Here is a 22,695-nt window from a genome sequence, read left to right on the forward strand (position 1 = left end):
TGGCTGTCTAGACAATGAAATGGTATTCCTAAACAGGGTTTCTTTAAGACACTGGCATAACATCTTGGAAAACAAGCTGTAAGAATTGAGCCTTGCTTAGAAGACCGTAAGCATAAGGCCTTCTTAATGCTTTGCTATCAAGTTTGTGATGCAGCTTGTAATTCAAAAGATACACAGAAAATGGCCCACAGTTTCAAAACAAATCCCTTTCATTGTTTGTTCTTTTATTTGACCCTGTTTTCAAGGAGAACGGTTGTCATGTTCTGTCATGGACTAAAGTGACCCACAGTCTTTCTGCTGTTTTGGTTATGATCCTCAGCAAAGTTTTACATTTCTAGGCTGCCTGAAATTTGACAACAGTCAAATTGATAGTATGTATGGTCACAGTCAGCAGAGATCTGAAACTGTTTACATTCTAAATAATTTAAGAAAAGTCAAAAAAGGTAAAAAAGTTGTTGCATATTCAGTGTGACTGTAAGGAAATACAGAAGATGAGGACAATTTGATTCATGAGAGTACCGTTGGTAATGGTCATTCAGCCATTTGAGCTTTTGAATCAGAACAGGATCAGGCTGTCTGGGTTGTTAATGTGAGCAAGTTGGGATTTACAGCCAGGAGAAGTGAAATCCAGAGGGAGACCTCTACAGCAGCCTTCCAGTACCTGATGGGAGCTGAAGGAAACCTAGAGAGGGACTTTGGACAGCGACAGGACAATGGGGAATGGCTTTAATCTGAAAAAGGGTGTGTTTAGATCAGATACAAAAAAGAAATTCTTGTATGTGAGTGTAGTAAATTGCTGGAAAAAGCTGTCCATAGAAGTGTTAGTTACTCCATCCCTGGAAGTGTTCAAGGCCAGGCTGGATGGGGCCCTGGGTAACCCAATCTAGTGCAAGATGTCCCTGCCCATGGCAGAGGGCTCAAAACTGGATGATCTTTCAGGTTCCCTCTAACCCAAGCTATTTTAGTGAGTCTGATACAGACAGGTAGTAGTCATAAAATCACAGTTGTGCTGTGTGGGTATATTGGTGGATGGCTTTCTTCATACAGTGTAGACGAGCACGTGCACAAATATTTTAGTGAGAGCTAGCTGGACCTGGCATTAACCTACTGTGGCAGCCTTGCTCTAACAGAGTGTAGTGGAAACACTCCTGGGGATCCTGAAGTTCAGTGGATGCAACTTCTCTTTGACAGCAACCAACGTTCAAATGTTATTACTTGGTGACCCAGAGGGATGGAAGAAGACCAAATACTATTGCCTTATGGCAAACACAAATGATGAAGCAAAGCAAACTTTAAATGAAATAAACAAGCTCTTTGAGGAAAAAAACCTAGAAGAGACTGAAATGTGTTAAATCTAGGAAGAAAAGAAAAACCTGGACTGAGTTCTTAGAGAACTTATGCTTTGGTCTGCTAAATAAATCTTTGTGTTAGTCAGACTAAACTGAACCTGGTTGACATTTGCTCTTCAACTCCAGCCACCCTAGAATCCTTTTGGATTATTATCCCTTAGTTCAGAAAAGACCAAGAGCAAAATGAACACTTTTAACCACTAAGCTCTTAGCAAAGCTGAGTGTGAAGTTGTTTGTCCTGTTATCTACTAAATCTCCTTAAGATCTATCTTCCTTTTTACTTGCACCTCTTCAATTATGGAAAATCAATATAACTAGAGTTGTCCAAAAATTCACAATTAATATGTTGATTCTGCTGCTTAGCTTGCCCCAACTGTCCTTTAGTAATGAATGAAAGCTCATTTCTTTATTTAGAGGGTAAATGACGCCTGTCTGTGGTATCTGTGTGCTCCTTCCTCAGGCTCCTTCATCCACTCTGTGCCCAGGCATGAAGTGCCAGGAGAACTGGAAGTCTCCTATCCTCAAGTTCAGCCACAGGATGCAGGGGTTTACTCTGCCAGATATATAGGAGGAAACCTTTTTACTTCTGCTTACACAAGGCTTATTGTAAGACGTAAGTTTCATTAATGTGTGGTGATGGTTAATAGTTAAAAGTCAAAATGAACCTGAAATGAAATATATTGTGCCCAAATAAGAGCCAAAATATTTCTTGACATATGCCGCCGTCAGATTTTGTCAGAAGAAAGTTTTACCCAAGGGTCTTTGGTACAAGCTGATACTGATGTCAACAGCTGAGAGAGAAAAAAACACCCCATCAGAGTTAAGTTCGGGTCATCCTAGCTATTGCCCGGACAGCTAGCTCTTTTGTCAGCATCTCAGCTTTTCAAACACCAAGAATGAATGAAGGAGGTAATTCTTCACTGCATCTCCCTGTTCTCCATCATGGGTTATATCCAAACCTTGTTTATCCTAGGGTTCATCATCTTTAGCATATATTATTATAACTTCACAAACTACCTTAGCTTTAGTTACCTCTTAAGTTTCACTTCCTACTGGATGAAAGAATGAGTTGGGATATTTTCTAATAGGTATTTTACATACTTTGCTGCTTATGCTGAAGTTTCCATCAGATATAAAGAAAATTATATTCTGTTAACTTGGATAGAAATATAAAATTAATGGGAAAAAAATAGCTGTCCGAATATCTCACATTGTAGAGAAAGTATTTATAATGGTAACACACATTTCATTCATGAATATCCACATGATACTTCCAGGAGTTATGAATGAATAAATGTAATGCCCCAAATTTGGATTTTGAAGCTACTGCTATCTTACTAACTACAGTAGTCGAGTTGGCTGGAGTGTGGGGGTCCATATAGATTATAATTTTATGTATGTTACTGTTTGCTCTAAAAAGAATATTATAACTTGAAGGGTTACTGAATAAGAAGACAACAAATATGTCATTATATTTTTCCATAAAAGGATGTGAAGCTGAGAAATGGGGCCCTTCCTGTAGCTTCCACTGCCCTTCCTGCACAAACAATGGCATTTGTCATGAAGATACAGGGGAATGCATCTGTCCTCCAGGTTTTATGGGCAAAACATGTGAGAAAGGTAAGTAAATAATATTTTAGGTGATTGCTTATTAGTTTGTCTCAGTAACAGGAATTGTCATATTGTTGGGGGAAGCATCACATGGAGTACCTGGTTTTACTCTTGAAAGATACAGCATTTACAGCTGGTGCTAGGGACAGAACAGAGTTGGGTGAGATGAACCCTGAATTCTGTTCTGTCTGTCTTGCAGCTGTGATTTAATGTCTCTCTTTCTCTCTTCTCCTAGTAGAGATTATGTTGCAAGGGAAGATGACTGTTTCCAACACTTTTTGATCAATATGCACTTGGACAGTATGCTACATACCTAATATCTTCTAGCCTCCTTTTCTCACAAAAGGTTGGACCAGATGATTTTTTGAGGTTGCTTCCAGTCTGGGCTGTTCTATGATTCCCTTGAAATCAGTATGCTCAGTGCTGCTGACTAACTTAAATGCATGGTAGTCCGGGACATCTTAAGGATACGTTGGCACTAGGAAATATGCTCCTGGCTGCTTCCGGAGAAGCTGCTGATGTGCTCACAGGATGCTTTGCCTCTGTAGGCACATCAAGAGTGTATGTCTGTTTGTGCAAATCTGTGTCTGTGCAAGTAGTTTGGATTCTGAAAAAATTAGATCTGATATCACATTGCTTTGACTTCTCTAAGTATCTTTTGTGTTCATTGATAAATATGTATCCTTTTATTTGACTGAATTGCAGTGCTGCAAATACTAGAGCTAAGATGTTGGAATAGTTGACACCCAAACTACTCCACCATAGCCCTGATCTTATCATAGAAACAAAACCTTGATATCAGCAGTTTTAAATGCATTCACTGCTAAGAAGATTATTTGGGTTTCATGGCACTGATTGTCTATTTTACATCAGAAAGGCTTATAAACACAATTTATTGCTAAATCTATGTCCTCACAGATCTAAAGCAAGGGTGCTTGGCTGATTGTCATGGGTTGGTACAGTTTGGTTTTTTAGTTATAGAGGAATGTAGAATGATTCTCCGGGTCAGGACCTGGGAATTGCTTTAGAAAGGACAGGGGCCTATCAGAAAATTGTTGGATATGACTTTGGGAAGTACCATATTAACCCCTTGATTTGCTGTAGGTGGGTCTTTTTCCTTCTTTCCTTTGGCCAGAGAGAGACAGCTAACATTGAGTTGGACCTGCTGCTCCCCCCTTTTTGGGAGGGATCTGGCCTGAGGCCTGGCCGGATTCCAGCGGCTCCCGGGTTGTGGGGGGAAGGAGAGGTTGCTGCTTTACAACAACTACTTTCTCTAAACTTCCCTGGAGCAGAGAGAGATCTCTGTCAGGCCCCTGATAAGAGCTATGGGCACCATTTAAGCTGAGGCTGCCCCGATTTACACCGAGGGGAGGGCTGAGAAGGCATTCAATATCCTGCCTGTTGGGGTTGGTGGTTTTTTATTTTTTTGTTTTGTTTTGTTTTGTTTTGTTTTGGTTTGGTTTGGTTTTTTTGTGATTCTGGACTGCCCGGGTGCTCTGATCTCTGATGTGTCTGTGTGAGTGCTTCTTCCCTCACCAGCATGGCCTTGAACATCTAACACCACGAACTACCACGGGAGAGAAGAGACTCTGGCCAGATTTAACCCTTTCCTGGCAACATGAAGCTTCCAGAGTGGGTTTAAACAGTCCCAAGAAAAAAGAAAAAAAAGAAAAAAAAAAGAAAAAAAAAAATAAAAAAAAAAAACAAAAAAAAATAAAAAAACAAAAAAAATAAAAAACAAAAAAAAAAAAAAAGAAAAAAGTAAAAAAGAAAAAAAGGAAAAAAAGAAAAAAAAGAAAAAAGAAAAAAAGAAAAAAAAAGAAAAAAAGAAAAAAGAAGAAAAAAGAAAAAAAAGAAAAAAAGAAGAAAAAATAAAAAAAAGAAGAAAAAAGAAAAAAAATAAAAAAATATAAAAAAAACAAAAAAATAAAAAACGAAAAAAAAAAAAAAAAAAAAAAAAAAAAAAAAAAAAAAAAAGCCAGCCCAGGGAACTTCTCTGCCCTAGCTAGCTGAAACTAACTAAAAGCAAAAAGATCTCTGTCCTGCAGTCTCTCCAAGCCTCCGCCGAACACCCCAGCTGGAGAAGAATGTGTAGGAGTCAGGCAGTTTTCTCAAACCAAACTCCACGCTTCTCCTTGCTCTTAGAACCAGTCTTAAAGGCCCAGAACTCAATAGACAGCACAGACAGAATAGATGATTGGGGATACAAGCATCATAGAGTTACCCTAGGACACTGATAGATCCTCACAGTGATAAAATCATTTGTTTCTGATGCCTGTACTTGATTATTAGAACAGCTGTGGCTTAAGTTGCTGTGGTTGTTAATATATCTAGTATTCAAATGATCAAAGTGCTATTTTTAATTTAAGTTCATGTTTTCTGTTGTCTAATGCAGTATGATTAGAAGCATCACTAGCTCTTTCATAGACAATGCCACTGGGTTATTCTTTCTCTCTCTCCCTTCAACAGCTTGCGGAGCCAACAGATTTGGCAAAACATGTGAAGAGACCTGTAAAGAAAATTACGGCTGCAGAAACTTTATGTTCTGTCTACCAGATCCATATGGTTGTTCTTGTGCCACAGGATGGATGGGACTGGAATGTGATAAAGGTATCATTTAAAAAAAAAAAAAAAAAAAAAAAAGGTGGGGGATCCTTAATATTCTGCACACAGAAAATACAGAAAGGAACAAGGGAACTAACAGAGGAGAGTAATAGATTATATATTTTACAATCACTTTTTTTTTTTTTTTTTTTTTCCTGTAATGGGACTGAAAAATAATGGAAAACATTTTCTAGCACCTTTTCACTAACTGCAACGTATGTATTTGCAGAATGCAAACCTGGGTTTTATGGGTCAGATTGCAAACTCAAATGTAATTGCCACAATCGAGGAACATGCGACAGATTCAATGGCTGCATCTGCTCCCTTGGATGGCATGGTCTGCAATGTGAAAAAAAAGGTAAAGTAAGGTAGTAAATGGTTGTTCCCAATATAACTAAAACAGATCTTAATGCCAGTACAGCATTAACATTCCAGGCTGGTATTCTTGCTCCACCCACTATTTTCCAGGGGTGCAGACACTTTTGTACAGCCTCATTGCAATACAGTATTTTTAAGGCTCTGACCTATATATTGCATTTATCTGGATGATATAATTAGATTTTCCATTAGATTTTCCCTAGGACTTAACTGGTCTTAACATCAATCCCTGACAGAAGCTGCACATCCAGCTTTTTGTATAAACTCATGGTATTTTACCATTACCTACCTCTTAGTTGGCTGTGTACATTCCTATACCATGAGCTTCACGACCTGAAAGTGATAACTGAGACACAAAGACAACACTAGAGTTTAAACCTCTTCTGTCTCTCTGGGAAAAAGTGAAATTTAAAAGCTGAACATACCTTGTCTCTTTGGACTCAGGCCAGGCATTCTGTAAAATGCATTTATTATTTTAGCTAGATAAATAAAGTGATAAATCCACTGCTGATTTGTGAAACTTTTCAAGAACAAAAACAAATGGAGAAATAAGACTTTGATCCAAGCAGCCAAATTATACCATTGTGATCTGTCTGGTCTTACAAAGAGACGAAATAGAAAGCAAGTAGGTATTGTACATTCAGAGCAAAATGTGTGCATGATTTTGCCATAACTAGAGTGTTTGTGCTTAAAATGTCAACAAGAAAGAGAGGAGAGAGGTCAGAAAAAGAAGAGTGAACACAGGGCTTGTTTCCTCTCACATTATATATAAAATGATGTAAATATGTTGACTTTGCAAAGCGTGATTCTTGCATACGCCCACATGAGGGAAGGCAGAACCAGACACCTACACTTCTGGCACACCTAAACCTGTCTTTTTAAATGTCTATTGGAAGGGTGACATAATACTATATATCTTCTGTAGGTTCAGCAGAACTTTCGCCTCAGATAGTAAACTTACTAGATCCTGTGGAACTCAATTCTGGTGTCGAGTTCAAGCCATTTTGTATAGCAACAGGGATGCCACTTCCTAAATCTGAAGAATTCAAACTCTTGAAGCAAGATGGAACTGTCCTAAGGGTAGGCTCCTGATCAATTGCTTTCTGCTATTTCTAATGTTTATATTGACTTTATCTTTAGTTAATGCATACCATGGCTTTCAAGCAGAATATGAATTTTGGTATTCTGGGATACCCCACGAACTTCTCAGCTCACATGAAAATATGGAGTTGACCATTGTAGATGTTTTTTTTATAGGTATCACTGAACTCAAAGTATCATTGGAATACTCAAAAATGCCCAAATTTTTCAGGTCCTGTACATCTTTTGTCATTTCAGCCTGATGAAATTTCTACCAGTAATCGTTCTGAAGCCATGTTTCGAATTAATCGAATCCTGCCCGGTGATACAGGAACTTGGGTTTGCAGTGTGCAGACTGTAGCAGGAATGGCAGAGAAACCATTTCAAGTTACAGTTAAAGGTAAAAGTATTAATTTTTTCAAATGTCTTTTTCTCTCTAATTTTAAGCACAGCTCTGTACTCTAGCATGGCTGAACTTTCTGTTCTCTGCACTGCTGGAAAATGCCTGAATAAATATTTACAGTTGGAATATGAACAGAAACCAATTATAAGTAACATACTGGTTATGTATATTGAAAGACTAAGAGTGGTGATAAGATTTAGAAGACCACCTAAAGTTTTTGTTGGTTGTTTTTTGTTTTGTTTTTTTTTTAAACTATCTTGATCTTTAACACTTCAAGCCCCATCTATTTTATGAGACTTTTGAACAGCATCTTCCATTTTCCTACAGATCTAGGAATAACCAGAACCTTACTGATATAGGGAGCTAAAAGTTTAGTTTAATACTTGCATTCTTGTTCAGTTCCTCCTGTGCCACAGTATGCCCCAAGGCTGACAGATAAAGGACACAATTTTCTCATCATTGATATCAATGCTGAGTTACACAATGGAGATGGACCAGTTGTGTCAACAAAACTTCTGTACAAGCCAGCAAAACGTTATCAATCCTGGATGTCTGTGGAAGGTAAGAGGACGTTCTTTAATTCCCCTAAAGATAAACTTCACCTACCAACTGGAACATCATGTGTTTCTGTTCTTGATTAGCCTCAAAAGACTCTAAAACACATAGAAATTAAACTTTTTGTGACTGAATGTGTGACTGTTTATCGCTACACATAATGTTCATGTGGATGTGTTACACCACAAATGTGTTGTCAAAATGTGTTTTCACTTCAGGCACAAAAGGTTTTCCCGTCCTTCCTTAGGATTAAGTGTACTCAGTATTGGGCCCAGCTGTTTTAAAATCCCATGTAAACAGAAGGTCTTCAAAAGCAGTGGGCAGTATGGAGACGTCCTGGGGTATCTACCGTCTTGTGTTGTGTTCATTGTGGCCCTAGTGAGATAAATAACTTATCAAAATATTTATCAGTAATCGTATAGGCAAACTGAAATCTGCTTATGGTTGGATAACCTCCTGCAGCTATGCTTTCAAATTTTATGCATGGCCTAAATACTACAGGAAACATTGCAGGAACTTTAACATCAGCTCTTACTAAATCAGTATAATCCAAGATCTGTGTAAGATCCAAGAAAGAACACTGACTAAGCAACAACTATTGTTAGGTCCTGAAAGAAGGGCAGATGAAGCTACCTCTGGACTGGGTTGGAGATCAACTTAAAAATAATTATTTTATACTTCTAATTAGTTTATCCTACTGAATCAAGAACAACAAAAAAAGGAGCCTGAGTATTTTACCTTGCATTTTCCAAACATTTTCTTCCATAACATATTTCAACATGGGCCATGGCTTTACTTTCTTTTTACTTTTGTTGTCAGTAAAAGGCACAACTAAAAGACTGGACAATCTGGAACCCAAAACTGAGTATCAGTTCTGTGTTCAGCTGAGTCGGCAAGGGGAAGGTGGGGAAGGCCATCCTGGACCACAGGCCAGCTTCACAACAGCTGCACTTGGTAAGGCACCACCATGGCTTTTCACAAATGGGGTATTTCAGCTCTTTTTCTTTGCGGTCTGTTCCCTGATCTCTGCCATAACACTTTCCCTTGAGCAAAGGTTGCACCTGAAAACTTTCAAAAGAATCTCAGGCAAAGGGATATTAAAAAAAAAAAAAACACATTTAAAAAAACCCACAAAAACAAAAAACACAACAGAGGAGAAGAAAACCAGAAAAAGTCAGAGCTATTATTTTCCCTGATTTAGAGATGAGGGAACTGGGAAAGGAAAATTTATGTGTTTTGGCTGGCTATGCAGCAGCGTTGGAGATAAGTATCACTTTTTTGCAGTCATTCCTCTTAGTGTTAGATCAATTTACTTTAAAAATGAAGATATTTTAACAACCTGGAAAGGTTTTAGTCCATTTAGGATAGATCCCAAACTGAATACAGACATACAGAATAAATGAGGATTGCACCAGGACCTATCTAGCACGACAACAACTGTTGGCTTCTCACATCTAAAAAGTACATCTGCAACACCAGCTCATTGAAGATACCATTTTATTGGCACATCATCTGTTGATAAGATACTGTGGGACTATCAACACCTCTTAGATATAACTTCTGCCAAATTATGTGGGATGGCTGAGAGAATTACGCTGTGTCACCCCAAACTGGGACAAGTGGTTGGGAATAAGGTACCCCTATTTTAGCTTAGACACCAGACATGAAATATTGTTCCCTGTTTCACTGTGGCTTTTCCAAGGTCTTCCTCCACCAGAAGGTATCACTCTCTTTCCAAAAAGTATGACATCACTGAATTTGTCATGGCATCCTTTAACACTGAGGACAGAGGATGATATTCGTGTTGAAGTGGAAAGGAAGAGCGTGAATGACAACGGTGACGAGAGCAGTGTTATTACTCAAGTGCCAGGAAATATGTCCACCTTGATCATTAAAGATCTTGAGCCTAGACAGCAATACATGTGCAGGGTACGGGTGAACACCAGGTCCCAAGGAGAATGGAGCAACTATCTGTATGCATGGACTTTCAGTGACAGTAAGTGCTGATTCACATCCTTCTGTTTAATTCTTCATGTTACCCCCAGTGATCAGACTAATTGTCACTTGATAACTACATTAAATGTAATCCTTTATTTTTGGTAACACTTAGTTCCTGATGATCGCTTGTGGTTGTTATTGCTATTATTTGGAAGGCTCAGCATCCAAAGGAATTCTGCTGGAAATTGTCAGGAGCTATTAATGTGGGGGTTTTTTTTAATGGAGAAAAACAAGCTTGTGAAGCCATCTTCATTTCAGTTCGACCAGTGCTTCTGACACAAGTAGCGTTTTTTTCCTCCTCAGACTGATGAGCCATCAGAGTTCACTACTCCAAGCTCTTTTGTTACTCAATTCAGCTATGACAATACAGAACTAGTCAGCACTTAAAGAAGAGAAGATACAATGCAAGGTAAAACCTCTGTGAGCAAAGAGTAGTTAAGTGTGCTACACTGAAGACTGCCCTTGAATTCCCCGAGTGTGAGCAGTGTGCTTTCACAACACCACAACAAATGCCCCTTCTGAATGAAGTACCATCTGAACAGCTGTCCATCTGAATGGCTGATGAATGACACTGCCCTTACCACACACTGGAAATGTGGGCTTCTTCCTTCTCATAGGTCATGTAAGGAGGCCCTCACTGAAATCCTACATGTGTTAGTGGAAGTATCAGTTGCTTTCATGGGACTCTCCACCTTCCTGAGCTCTGACACCAAACTGCACTGAGAAACACATAAGGGTACTGTTTTCCTGGAGAAGGTACTTACTATTCATGGTTGCATCCACAAGTGTAGCACTCACCCCTGCTGGTGGTTTTCTGATTAGACTTTTGGAAGTGCTGTTATCAGTTTCCTTTCTCTCTAACAGCCTGACAGATAACTGCTCTCTGAAGCAGTGAAAAGTATGGGACATGGGAATTACAAGGGAATGATGATTCAGTATAGAAGGAAAATAATCCTTTTTGCATTAATTTTAAAGCAAATATGGTGTGCTTGCTCAGAGGATGTATGTCTTCATCCAAGACGGTATATTGAATGCCACTACAACCTCTGCTGGAAGTATGGAATCCTGCTACAAGGGTGACAGCACATCAAGATCATAAAATTATTGCATTCAGTTACCATAGCTCATCAACAAATTCTGTTTAGCACAGCAAAAGTATCGAGGAAAATGTTTTGTTCTCTGTGGAAAGGACAAAGAGGTGGATGCCAATGCCTTGTGTGTTTGTGTTTGTTCTCAGGAATCCCTCCTGCACCAAACAATATCAGGTTTTCTAACACCACAGACACATCCTCAGTCATCTCTTGGACAGCTGCTGAGGGTCATTCCATCTCCTCCATCATCATCAGCTACAAAATTTATGGCAAGGCTGAGTACAACCACATTGATATTACCATAAAGAACACCAGCATTACTCAATATCACCTCAAGGGACTCGAGCCAGACACGGTGTACCAGGTTCAGATTAATGCTCAGAACAACATTGGCTTGAGCAACCCGAATACATCATTTGAACTGAAGACTCTTCCAGAAACTAAAGGTTAGTTAATCCATCACACTGGATTTGGACAAACCAGGACTGGTTGTGTAAAGTAGTTAGCTAAGACACTGTCTTAATACTAAATTTTTTAATCTGAGTTTTCTTTTGCTTCTTATTTTGACACACAACACAGCACCACCAAAATTTAATTCTTAGTTCACTGCATGGTACTGATGAACTGACAACATGCACCATTTGCGTACATCCACTAAAAAGGGCCCAGTGACTCAAAAATTAAAGGAGCTGCATATAGCAAGACCATTAGATCACTGAATGTGGCCTCATCTCTGCTCTGACTAAATTCAACAGAATATGCAGGTGCTCATGCATCTGAAATTCAGAGCATCCAATGTTCCTGACATTTTTAAAAAACAAAGGGATGTATCCTTAGGTCTTTAGACAAGACAGAACTATTCAGTTATACATTGCTAATGTATTGCTAAATTCAGAATAAGCTGAAAATTATGATGAATTCTTATGTCCCTCCTCAACAGCTCCATATGAATCAAAAGGAGGCAAAATGCTGCTTATTGCTATCCTTGGCTCTGCAGGGATGACCTGTGTAACAATTCTCCTGGCCTTTCTCATCATGCTGCAGTTAAAACGAGCCAACTTCCAGCGTCGAATGGCTCAGGCTTTCCAAAATGTGGTGGTGAGTTTCCAGCTTTCCCGTGTCAGTTTGGTTATTAACTTTAGCTCATCTTTTCCTGTTTTCTCTTCCAACTTCTTTTTCCTGGCTTTCCCAAACCCTGCCTTCTCTTTATGTGTGCAATTAGTACTGTTGTGAAGCTTCTCTACTAGTGACCCCAAAGGTAAAGCCATCACAGTTACAGGCCAGGAGGTACAAAACTTGACTTGAAAAAAGTTTGCAGACCATTTGCTGTGCTCCCTCTTCTGCCTTGTCACACTTGTGTATGACAGGTACAAAAAATAGATGAATATGAAGAAATGAAGAATAGCCTGTTCTGCCTCTATGAAGTCATGCCTGATTTGGAAAACTACTAAATATTTAATGTTGCTTTTGAGCATCTGCTGCTGATACATGCCCATCCATTTTCAACCTGGGGACAGTACAACAAGGATCTGTCAACAGCAACATCATAGTTTTGGCAGTGAGGAAATTGGTGAAGGTTTTAACATCACATGGAGATATCTCTCTGTGCACATGTGTGTATTTGTATCCTGCTGTAGTTTCTTAATCACTCTGCTTTCTGGTGATTTTCTTAGCCTTCAGAGGGGAACCTGTGGAGCAGAATGAAACTGGCCCAAAGAGCTCCTTCATATGTATCTAAATAAGTTGTTTCATAAACGGGGTGGGGGGCACACCCTATGATATGAGCTGCAGACCACATGGAATAGCTTTGTCTCCAAGTCCGAAAACTTTTCCCACAGCAGTGTTTCATGAGAATGTGCAACTGAAGAGGAGATGACTCCTTAAATATGGAGGAAGATAATTTCCTCTCTCTCTTTTAAATTCCTTGCTTCTTCATGTCTCACCTTTCCTGCTGAGCCTGACCAACACAAGATTTAACTAACCCTAATATGAGATAAATCTCAAACCTGAGACTTATGACTGGTTTTGAGATCAGTTTTATCTCACATTATTTTTGCCCATGTCCTTCACATTCAAAATGTTTAGAAAACTGTTCAGGAGGTCCAGGTCTAAAAGATACTTACAAACAATTAGAAGCCTAATTAATTTTGTGGATCTGGGCAGAACAGCTTGTTTCAGTTAAAGTAGCTGTAACTGTCTAATGTATTCTCTCTTGTGTACGTAAGTGATGGATTGAGCTCTGTGTGTGTGTGTGTGTTTAGATGAGTGAGCAAAGGCATTAGGGAAATGTAATCAGGGCATGGCTCAGTGAAGTAGAAATCACAGTTAATGTCATTTACTTAACTCTGTTGCAGAGGGAAGAGCCAGCTCTGCAGTTCAACTCAGGTACTCTCACTCTGAGCAGGAAAGCCAAAAACAGCCAAGATCCTACTATTTATCCAGTTCTTGAATGGAATGACATAAAATTTCAAGATGTGATTGGGGAAGGTAACTTTGGGCAAGTCCTGAAAGCACGCATTAAGAAAGATGGCTTACGCATGGATGCTGCAATAAAAAGGATGAAAGGTAGTAAAGACCAGGGATTCTTTTACTAAAGGGTTTTCTTGATTGTGTATTCCAAAGGTTTCTCTGACATATAAAATGCTAAGTAGCACTCTTCTAAAGCTAAAATAAATACTTGAAATTGCTAATTAAATTGTATCAGGTGTCACTAGGCCAAGATTTGCCAATGACAGTATTTCTGCGGGGTAGTTTCTATTTCTCCTTAGTGGTCGATATGATTAACTATAATGTATTTTATAATTTATAGATCAGTATGAGCTTCATGTGAGTTCACCTGCAAGGCCAGATGCATTCAATAGATAGGAGCAGAGAGCTAGTCTTGGGGCACAGCGTTTGTTCCTCTTTTTCACTTTAGCTATTCAGAGACAGCTGCATCTATGCATCTATATATACACTTACCATGGGGATCATTCATTTTCTTTTAATTCATTGAGTATGACAGCTACATTCCAGAGAGCGCTACAATACATACAATAGTGCAAGAATATACATGTTTTATTGTAATTCACTAGATTGTTAAATTGAAAAGCATTTTTAAATGTGATGATTAATTTAAAAATAGCCAAGGTCTGCATACAAGCAGAAACAATAAACTGTACACTTATGGAAGTATTTTTAAGCAGCTACTTTTCATAGGATCTGTAAAATCCTTTTCATAGGCTTTTACACTCTTAGGTAAGAAGGAGAGTGACAGGTTGTGTTAAGATGCTTCATTTCTCTGCGGATATCTTCTACACACACTCATTTCTCACTTTTTTTTCTTCTGATTGAAAAATCCTACCTTTTTCTGTAAATACCAATGTACCTTACAGTTTTCTCTTCCTACTGGGGTTGAAACAGGAGTGGCCTGAGAAACTTAGAGTCCTCATAATTAAAAAAAAAAAAAAAAAAAAAAAAAGAAAAAAAAAAGTGTTATAAATTCAGTTCAAAGTAAAACATAAATTTCTGCTTTTTTGATTTTTAGAGTATGCTTCAAAAGATGATCACAGAGATTTTGCTGGAGAACTTGAAGTTCTTTGTAAACTTGGTCATCATCCCAACATCATAAATCTTTTGGGAGCATGTGAACATAGGGGTAAGATACTATTGAATGCATGTACTTTAAAAATTAGTTTTAAAAAACCCTCTCACAATATATCCCATACAGTCCAGAGAAAGACTAGCAGGTCTGTGGACAACATTTGTTAAAATGTCAGACAAACTTGTGTTTGGATCTACAAGCCCACATTAATGCTCCAGAAATTATGTCTGACACTAGCTCTAAACTGCCCTCTAGTCTTAGAAATTAGCCTGTTTGACATTTCCCTTTAGTCTGTTTAATGTTTATTTCCTTTTTTCACTCAAGGTAGTGTAAATTTCCAAAGACTATTACTGACCGTCTCTTAGTTTATGATATGCTCACTATCTGATGTTTTGTTAGGATATCTTTACCTTGCTATTGAATATGCCCCCCATGGAAATTTACTGGACTTCCTTCGGAAAAGCAGAGTACTAGAGACAGATCCAGCATTTGCTATTGCCAACAGTACTGCATCTACACTTTCCTCTCAACAACTTCTGCATTTTGCAGCAGATGTTGCCAGAGGGATGGACTACTTGAGCCAGAAACAGGTCAGTCTTCAGCTCTCTGCCCACTGAAAGTATGGCAAATACTTTTCAGGGAATATGCCCTTTAATTAACTTAATTTTTAGTTTTAGCTTCTATAGGACACACTGATCGAGATTTATTTTGTTGTCACCATTTAAACCTATCAAATACTATGTCATGGGGAATCATGGAAGAGGCATTAAAACTTAAAACAACATGGTAGCTAACTGCTTTTATTTTCAGATGAAATTTAAAATGTTCTTGGTAGTGACATTTGACATTAGTATCAAGCCAATTTCTTTGTTTTATGTTCTTATTCCAAATGTTTGCAATTTTCAATATAGCAGTAAAGAAATACATATAAAACTCAACTATACTGATTTCCTTATTTTTTTGCATTATTACATTATTCATATAGTTTATTACATTATTCATACATATAGTTTATTCATCGAGATCTGGCAGCAAGAAACATCTTGGTTGGAGAAAATTATGTTGCAAAAATAGCTGACTTTGGCTTATCAAGAGGTCAAGAAGTTTACGTTAAGAAGACCATGGTAAGGATCAAAACAAATTGATACAATCTGTTTTCTTACTTTTGTTTTCTTATTTCTTAATCTGTGCTTTCATATGAACAAAAATACAAACTTATAGGTATTGCAGAATGGATTGTTTAAATTTTATTAATTACCATGTAAAATATGCATGTTTATTAATATATGCATAAATATATCTACTTGTAAATAAATCCTATACCATGTCTATAATAGAAAATTTAATTTTAAAATATTTATATTAATATGGATGACAGTAACATAGATGAGTCAAGCTGGTCTAATTCTATTGAACAAGGTCAAAGTTAGCAAGAAGGTAACCAGACGTACATCAGGATGTGCCCAGAGGTAATGCTTTGGAAGATCTGAAAGAGGCAGATACGTAATAAGCATCATGTAGCTGTAGACCTGTGTTGTCAATAGCAGTGTGTTGTGAAGGCAACAGGATAGTCAGAGGCATTATCTGAGGTGTTATTTACATTTCACCTTGATGCTGATTGGATAATTTTTTTATTAGCTTTCATGTGAATTGTTCCTTTGGGAAGAAAATCATATAATCATAGGATCATGGAATGATTTTCTTAGAAAGGTACCTTAAAGACCATCTATTTCCAGCCCCACCTTTCACTACACCAGGTTGCTCAGAACCCTATCCAACTTAGTCTTAAACACTCCCACATCCACAGCTTCTGTGGGCAACCTGTTCCAGTGTCTCACCACTCTCAAAATAAAGATTTTCTTTAAAACTGCACAAGTTTAGTAAGTTTATTTACTTGATAAAGTTTACTTGATAAAAGTCAGTTTTCATTAAGGTAAAAGGGAATAATTGCTGGCATACGAACTGCAATATTGCTATACCAAGAACTGAAAAATAAACTTTCATTAAATAATTTCCAGGGACGGCTTCCAGTGCGATGGATGGCAATTGAATCTTTGAATTACAGTGTTTACACCACAAATAGTGATGTGTAAGTATGTGTTCAAGTGGTGTTTTTTAAACAAATATTTTTCCATATCAAGGAAAGTTTGACAGCTAGCATGAGAGATCCACCCAACTCAAAATACACTGTAGTCATGTCAGCATTAGTGAGCAATGGAAGAAAAAAATAAAACCCATAACAAAAAAAGTTACTTATTTCTTCATCAGGGTCTAATCAAGTTCTGTGTTCACAACCTACTTGGATGTGCCCCACTACTTTAGCTGTACTTCTCATCCAAAATTGGAGATCTGAGGATTATTTGGGAAACCCAGGGGAAATTTGTATTTTATCTAGGAAACTAGAATCTGTATTTAGAAAAACAATTCTGTAATTACAGCATTTGTTGAAAGATCACAATCTGATAAAGATCTTCAGTTGACTCAGAGTGAATTAATTCTCCTAATTTTCCTGCTTTCTGATTCTACAAGCCCCATCATTATACAAAACATTATAAAAAATACAGATAAACATATCACACTTCCCAGTGTTCACTGAATACTGGCAAAGCAACCTACCATTTAAAAATATTAATTCTTGTTGCATTCTTGTTGCACTTCATTATGTCCCTCTGTTGCAGATGGTCATATGGTGTCCTCTTATGGGAAATTGTTAGTTTAGGTAAGTATCTGAATTTTGTACTGCACAAATAAAAAAATCTGCACCAAGGCAGTTCTACCCACTCAGTCTTTTAAAAAAATATTGTTTCACAATAGATTTCAATTTTCTTTCTGTTTTTTTCTGCTACATTTTATTTAGGTTCAATATGCTTGGAAATGCAATTGCCAAATTTTCAATTTGGGTACCATTTTAAATGAGAAAGAACCATAATGACCATGTTTTCCTGACACTACAAAACCCAGGCCATACCTAAATATAAATTCCAGGATATCATATGATATATAGCCTTAATACAATATGTTTTGAGTTTGGTGGGTGGCTTTTCCTCAGCTTGTCCGCATTTTAAATCAAGACATATTTTAATGATATTGCAGAGTGAGGGAGTAAACACCTACTACTCTAAATGTTCATGAAGAAGATTTTTGAACATTAACCTTCAAAAAAATTTAGAGTTAATTTCTGCAAACACCTCTACCTGTAGTGATTGTGATACAGCCTTGTGCCATTCAAAATCATTGTGTTACACCTTTCTTGTGATTTGCCCTGGAGATGTGCCCACGGTCTGCTGGCCGTCAGAGCTGCTGACTGAGGTGCACATTGCTGACCAGACTCTGGATTTCTGATTTGTTCCTGCCTTTCCTAACTAAATGGGTTTGCACTAGATATGGATGTAGTGTGGAAAATCAAGAGTCTTAAGCAACCAAAGAGCTGCAGAAAGGGGCAAAACCAGCTGACAGTAAGAGCTCCAAACCAGATATTATTATGGTGATGCTAATGAAGGGATGACTTGCCCAGTGACATGAAGCTATTGAAAAACCACTTTGAATACTATCAGATCCTGGCCCTCAGACTTGTAGAGAAAATTAAGCCAGCCCCACAGATGAGAAAATTGACACTTAGTTTTATTTTTCTCCTCCATATTGTACATCCAGCAGTAAGGAAGCATTGACAATAAAAATGTAGCTGCAAAATATCCCCTAATTTTGGATTAATTTAGCTGTTACTATGTCAGTCATACCTTTCCATTTCTACTATGAAATTAAACTTTATTTTATTGAAACTTCCTTCTGTTCATGACAATGGTTAAAACTTTAGGTGGAACACCATATTGTGGAATGACATGTGCAGAACTATATGAAAAACTCCCTCAAGGGTACCGACTGGAAAAGCCTCTCAACTGTGACGATGAAGTGTGAGTATTGCCTCAGAAAAAAAACCAAAAAGAAACAGAATAACACAACCTCAGCTACAGAAAATAGATTATTTCTACAAGAAACTAACTAATATTTTTTTTTAAATGGAAAATATAAAAATTACATTAAAAATTAAAAAGTGCACAAGTCCTTTTGTACATGGCATACACTGTTAATTTGTCATTAGTACTTTCCCAGGCTCTCTGTTGCAGCCAGTTATCCTGTTCTTTACACAACATGCCAAGGTTTTACTTCAAAGAGAGCTTTTTTGATTATTCCAGAGTAAAAGAAAGTTCTTTTCAGACAGCAACCAACTATAGAAAATGCAACTTCAGCTATGTAGAAATCCATTTCCCTCTGAAAAGTGGAATGTGCACAATCTTTAAATTAGGAAAAATTTGTAACTTGAACCTATGTGTCTAAACTATCAAATGCTGCTGTTGGATTTTAAAGGTATGACCTAATGAGACAGTGCTGGAAAGAGAAACCTTATGAAAGACCATCATTTGCTCAGATACTGGTGTCACTGAACAGGATGTTAGAAGACAGGAAGGTAAGAATAAAACTCTAACGTAAGTAAGTAAGTAAGTAAGTAAGTAAGTAAGTAAGTAAGTAAATAAGTAAATAAATAAATAAATAAATAAATAAACTCATTATGATAGACATAATTAGGCTATGCATAATTTCAATATTATTTAGGGTTCTTGAGGTAATTCACCTTGCATCCCACCTTCTCTGTTTATTTCCTTTCCAGACCTATGTGAATACTACCCTATACGAGAAATTTACTTATGCAGGCATTGATTGCTCCGCTGAAGAAGCTGCTTAAGACAGGACAAATCTTCATTCATTAATGATGTGTTACAGAAAACCTAAGTTCAATCTGCTGGAGCTCAAAGTGTGACATGCTGTGTAGGACTGTGTATAGCTCTAACTATATATAATACAGCAAGAATGTTTTACCACTGTTATGTGTGTGTACATCACACAGTAACCTCTGCCTTCACAGGCTACAGAATCACAGAATCACAGAATCACAGAATCACAGAATCACAGAATCACAGAACGTGTAGGTTGGAAGAGACCTTCAAGATCATCCAGTCCAACCCATGCCTTAACACCTCAACTAGATCATGGCACCAAGTGCCATATTGAATCTTTTTTTTTACATACATCCAGGGATGGTGACTCCACCACCTCCCCAGGCGGACTATTCCAGTACTTTATCACTCTTTCCATGAAAAACTTTTTCCTAACATCCAAACTATATTTCCCTTTATGCACCTTGAGACTGTGTCCTCTCGTTCTTCAATTGCTGCCTGGAAAAACAGACCAGCCCCCAGCTGTCTACAACCACCTTTCAGGAAGTTGTAGAGAGTGATAAGGTCGCCTCTGAGCTTCCTTTTCTCCAGGTTAAACAACCCCACCTCCCTCAGTCGTTCTTCATATGGCTTGTTTTCCAAGTCCTTCACCAGCCTCGTTGCCCTCCTCTGGACACGCTCAAGCATCTCAACGTCTCTCCTAAACTGAGGGGCCCAGAACTGGACACAATACTCAAAGGTGAGGCCTGACCGGTGCCGAGTACAGGGGAAGAATGACCTCCCTGCTCCGGCTGGCCACCCCATTCCTGATCCAGGCCAGGATGCCATTGGCCCTCTTGGCCACCTGGGCACACTGCTGGCTCATGTTCTGCCACTGACACCCATACCCCCAGGTCCCTTTCCTCCTGGGCACTGTCCAGCCACACCTTTCCCAGCCTATAACGCTTCAGGGGGTTATTGTGGCCAAAGTGCAGGACTCGGCACTTGGACTTATTTAACTATCTCAGTTACAGGTTTCATATTCTCAGAATCTAAGCAACCATATTTATAGGGCTTTCTGCGTTCATCCTTCCCAACAGACTTATTTAACTCCATCTTGTTAGACTCTGCCCATCCATCCAACCATTCCAGATCTCTCTGCAGAGCCCTCCTACCTTCCAACAGATCGACACATGCTCCCAGCTTAGTGTCATCCGCAAATATACTGATCAGAGATTCAGTACCCCCATCCATGTCATCAATAAAAATATTGAACAGAACTGGCCCCAGCACAGATCCATGAGGGACACCACTGGTGCCTGGCTGCCAGCTGAATGCAGCACCGTTCACCGCCACTCTCTGGGCCCGGCCATCCAGCCAGTTCCTAACCCAGCAAAGAGAGCTCCTGTCCAAGCCACAGGCTGCCAGCTTATCCAGGAGTGTATATACTGTCCAAAGCAGGTATAGACTGAAGTAATGAAATCTGTTGATTCATATGCAGGGTTTTCTCTTTTTTTTCTAGTCATGTAGATACAATGTCTACATACATATCATAATGCATTAGGTATTTCCATCTTAGAGGTTTATGTTTTCCAAGAGCTACTTGTAGCAAAGTGGTAACTTATTGCAGTATTCCATATACATTTAATTATGTTTGAAACAAAAATACTGGGCAGTTGCTGTGCAACAATGGAAGTTGTAATCCAGCATGCTCAATAAGGATAATTAAGACAGATTCCTTTTTGAATGCAAAAGTCAGCTAGTAGAAATAATCTTGTCAAAAGTTCTGTTTGCACTCATAAGATATAAAGTATTCTATTGCTCCTTCATTGCCTAGTGTGACTGTCAAGTTTTTGCCCATATGCAAATATACATATATTTTGAAGTGTTTAATGCTATCAGAGGCAACCATACAGCAATATTCATGAAATGTAATGTTGAGGAGCATACTACGTACTGTAAACCATATTTTTACAACTCATCTGGATATACATGGGACCTATTCAATTTGTATTTAATTTGATAATTTCACTGCATAATTATAAATTACTACCTATTATATACAAGCAGGGCTTACTTACTTATTTTTGTTTATTTTATCCTCTCATTCTGTCTGTAGTATGGGACGCCCTTTTAAAAATATCATACTCACACACTTCGAAACAGTAATATTTGACCTGCCAGAAAGGTCCCTAGTCCTTAGATAAGACAAATAGAGACAGGATTGGCTTGAACTTCTGGTGTCAAGCTAAGTACAAGGGATTTGATGGATTTACTCTATCCAAATTTCACATAATAGCCAACTTCATGTTTTGCACATATGTTCCCCTCTTGCCCTTGACTTACCAGCCCATAACTGTTCATCAGACCACAATGATTCCCAGTTGGGTGCAACAGGTCATCCTCTAAGACATGGAGAAAGATGCTTGAGAGAGTGTAAGGTTTCCCAGTCTGATTCTTACTTTGTGGATGGGTATGTGATTGGTTACAAGGTGGGGTTATCACAGCAGAATAGAGAGTAACATTAATGATATAGACTACCCTGACTCAAATAGAAGCACCAAGAGTCCTATTAAGAGGGGATAAGCCAAAAAACAAGGATGCTGAGATGACTTGTGTGGCCTTGAGACAGGCAGAACTTGCATTGTAAACCAGGTGCTAGATGTAAACTAGGAGTTTATTGTTGGGGATTAAAATAAGTTTACTTATAGAATATTAGAAATTGTCTGTATAGGTTTAAGTTTTATTGTAACTTGCTTTTACCCTAGCATGAGAGGGCCCTGCTCAAAACTTAGGGTAGGTGAATTTTAAATGAACTGTGTTACCACAATAGCTAAGCAGGGGAGAAAACAGAGAAAGACTGGTTATCTTCAGATAAGGGCTGAGATCCCGGAAGGGCACAAGACTGCCCCAAGCTGGAAGATAAGAGCAGATAATGGCACATGAACCCGGAGGATCCAATGAGGTGTCAGAAGACCCCAGATCATAAATCACCATAGGAATAAGAGGCTTATGCAGGGCACAGGACAAAAGTCGGGTTCACAGACTGTAAGGGTATAAAGGCCCAGGGATTTGTTTGGTCAGACTCCCACTCTGGTGGCATCCAGCTCTAACTGAAATAAACTGACTCTGCCTTAGAACCCAGGGTCTTATCTTTTCTTTCAAACTGAAATAAACTTAGTCTTCCTTAGAACCCAGGGTCTGATCTTTTCTTTCACATTTACAAAGAGCACACAGATTCACTGGACCAAAGGACACCTCAAATAAACCAAACCAAACCAAACCAAACCAACAAAAAAAAGAAAGAAATTCCACCACAGTTTTCAAAAGA

The 22,695-nt window shown here is 38.3% G+C and overlaps 1 protein-coding gene across 3 annotated transcripts in view; it reads left to right on the forward strand.

Moving 5' to 3' along the window:
* TEK (TEK receptor tyrosine kinase) overlaps positions 1-22,479 on the forward strand; it is a 41,146-nt gene extending 18,667 nt beyond the window's left edge. The window contains exons 4-23 of one of the 3 annotated variants that reach the window (XM_040089882.2): positions 1,810-1,962; positions 2,838-2,969; positions 5,430-5,570; positions 5,794-5,922; positions 6,868-7,022; positions 7,281-7,422; positions 7,825-7,986; positions 8,800-8,934; positions 9,683-9,976; positions 11,216-11,515; positions 12,010-12,167; positions 13,424-13,634; positions 14,596-14,706; positions 15,052-15,242; positions 15,663-15,776; positions 16,671-16,741; positions 17,331-17,371; positions 18,467-18,563; positions 19,018-19,117; positions 19,319-22,479. In XM_040089882.2, coding sequence (XP_039945816.1) covers positions 1,810-1,962; positions 2,838-2,969; positions 5,430-5,570; positions 5,794-5,922; positions 6,868-7,022; positions 7,281-7,422; positions 7,825-7,986; positions 8,800-8,934; positions 9,683-9,976; positions 11,216-11,515; positions 12,010-12,167; positions 13,424-13,634; positions 14,596-14,706; positions 15,052-15,242; positions 15,663-15,776; positions 16,671-16,741; positions 17,331-17,371; positions 18,467-18,563; positions 19,018-19,117; positions 19,319-19,393 — 2,912 coding nt within the window. In that variant the 3' untranslated portion in view covers positions 19,394-22,479. Of the gene's footprint in view, positions 1-1,809; positions 1,963-2,837; positions 2,970-5,429; positions 5,571-5,793; positions 5,923-6,867; positions 7,023-7,280; positions 7,423-7,824; positions 7,987-8,799; positions 8,935-9,682; positions 9,977-11,215; positions 11,516-12,009; positions 12,168-13,423; positions 13,635-14,595; positions 14,707-15,051; positions 15,243-15,662; positions 15,777-16,670; positions 16,742-17,330; positions 17,372-18,466; positions 18,564-19,017; positions 19,118-19,318 lie in introns of those variants that run through there. The other 2 variants (XM_040089883.2, XR_009208612.1) reach the window with 2 other exon arrangements.
* The last annotated feature ends 216 nt before the right edge of the window (positions 22,480-22,695 follow it).

This window comes from Hirundo rustica, chromosome Z (assembly GCF_015227805.2).
Source record: "Hirundo rustica isolate bHirRus1 chromosome Z, bHirRus1.pri.v3, whole genome shotgun sequence".
Taxonomy (NCBI): Eukaryota; Metazoa; Chordata; class Aves; order Passeriformes; family Hirundinidae; genus Hirundo; species Hirundo rustica.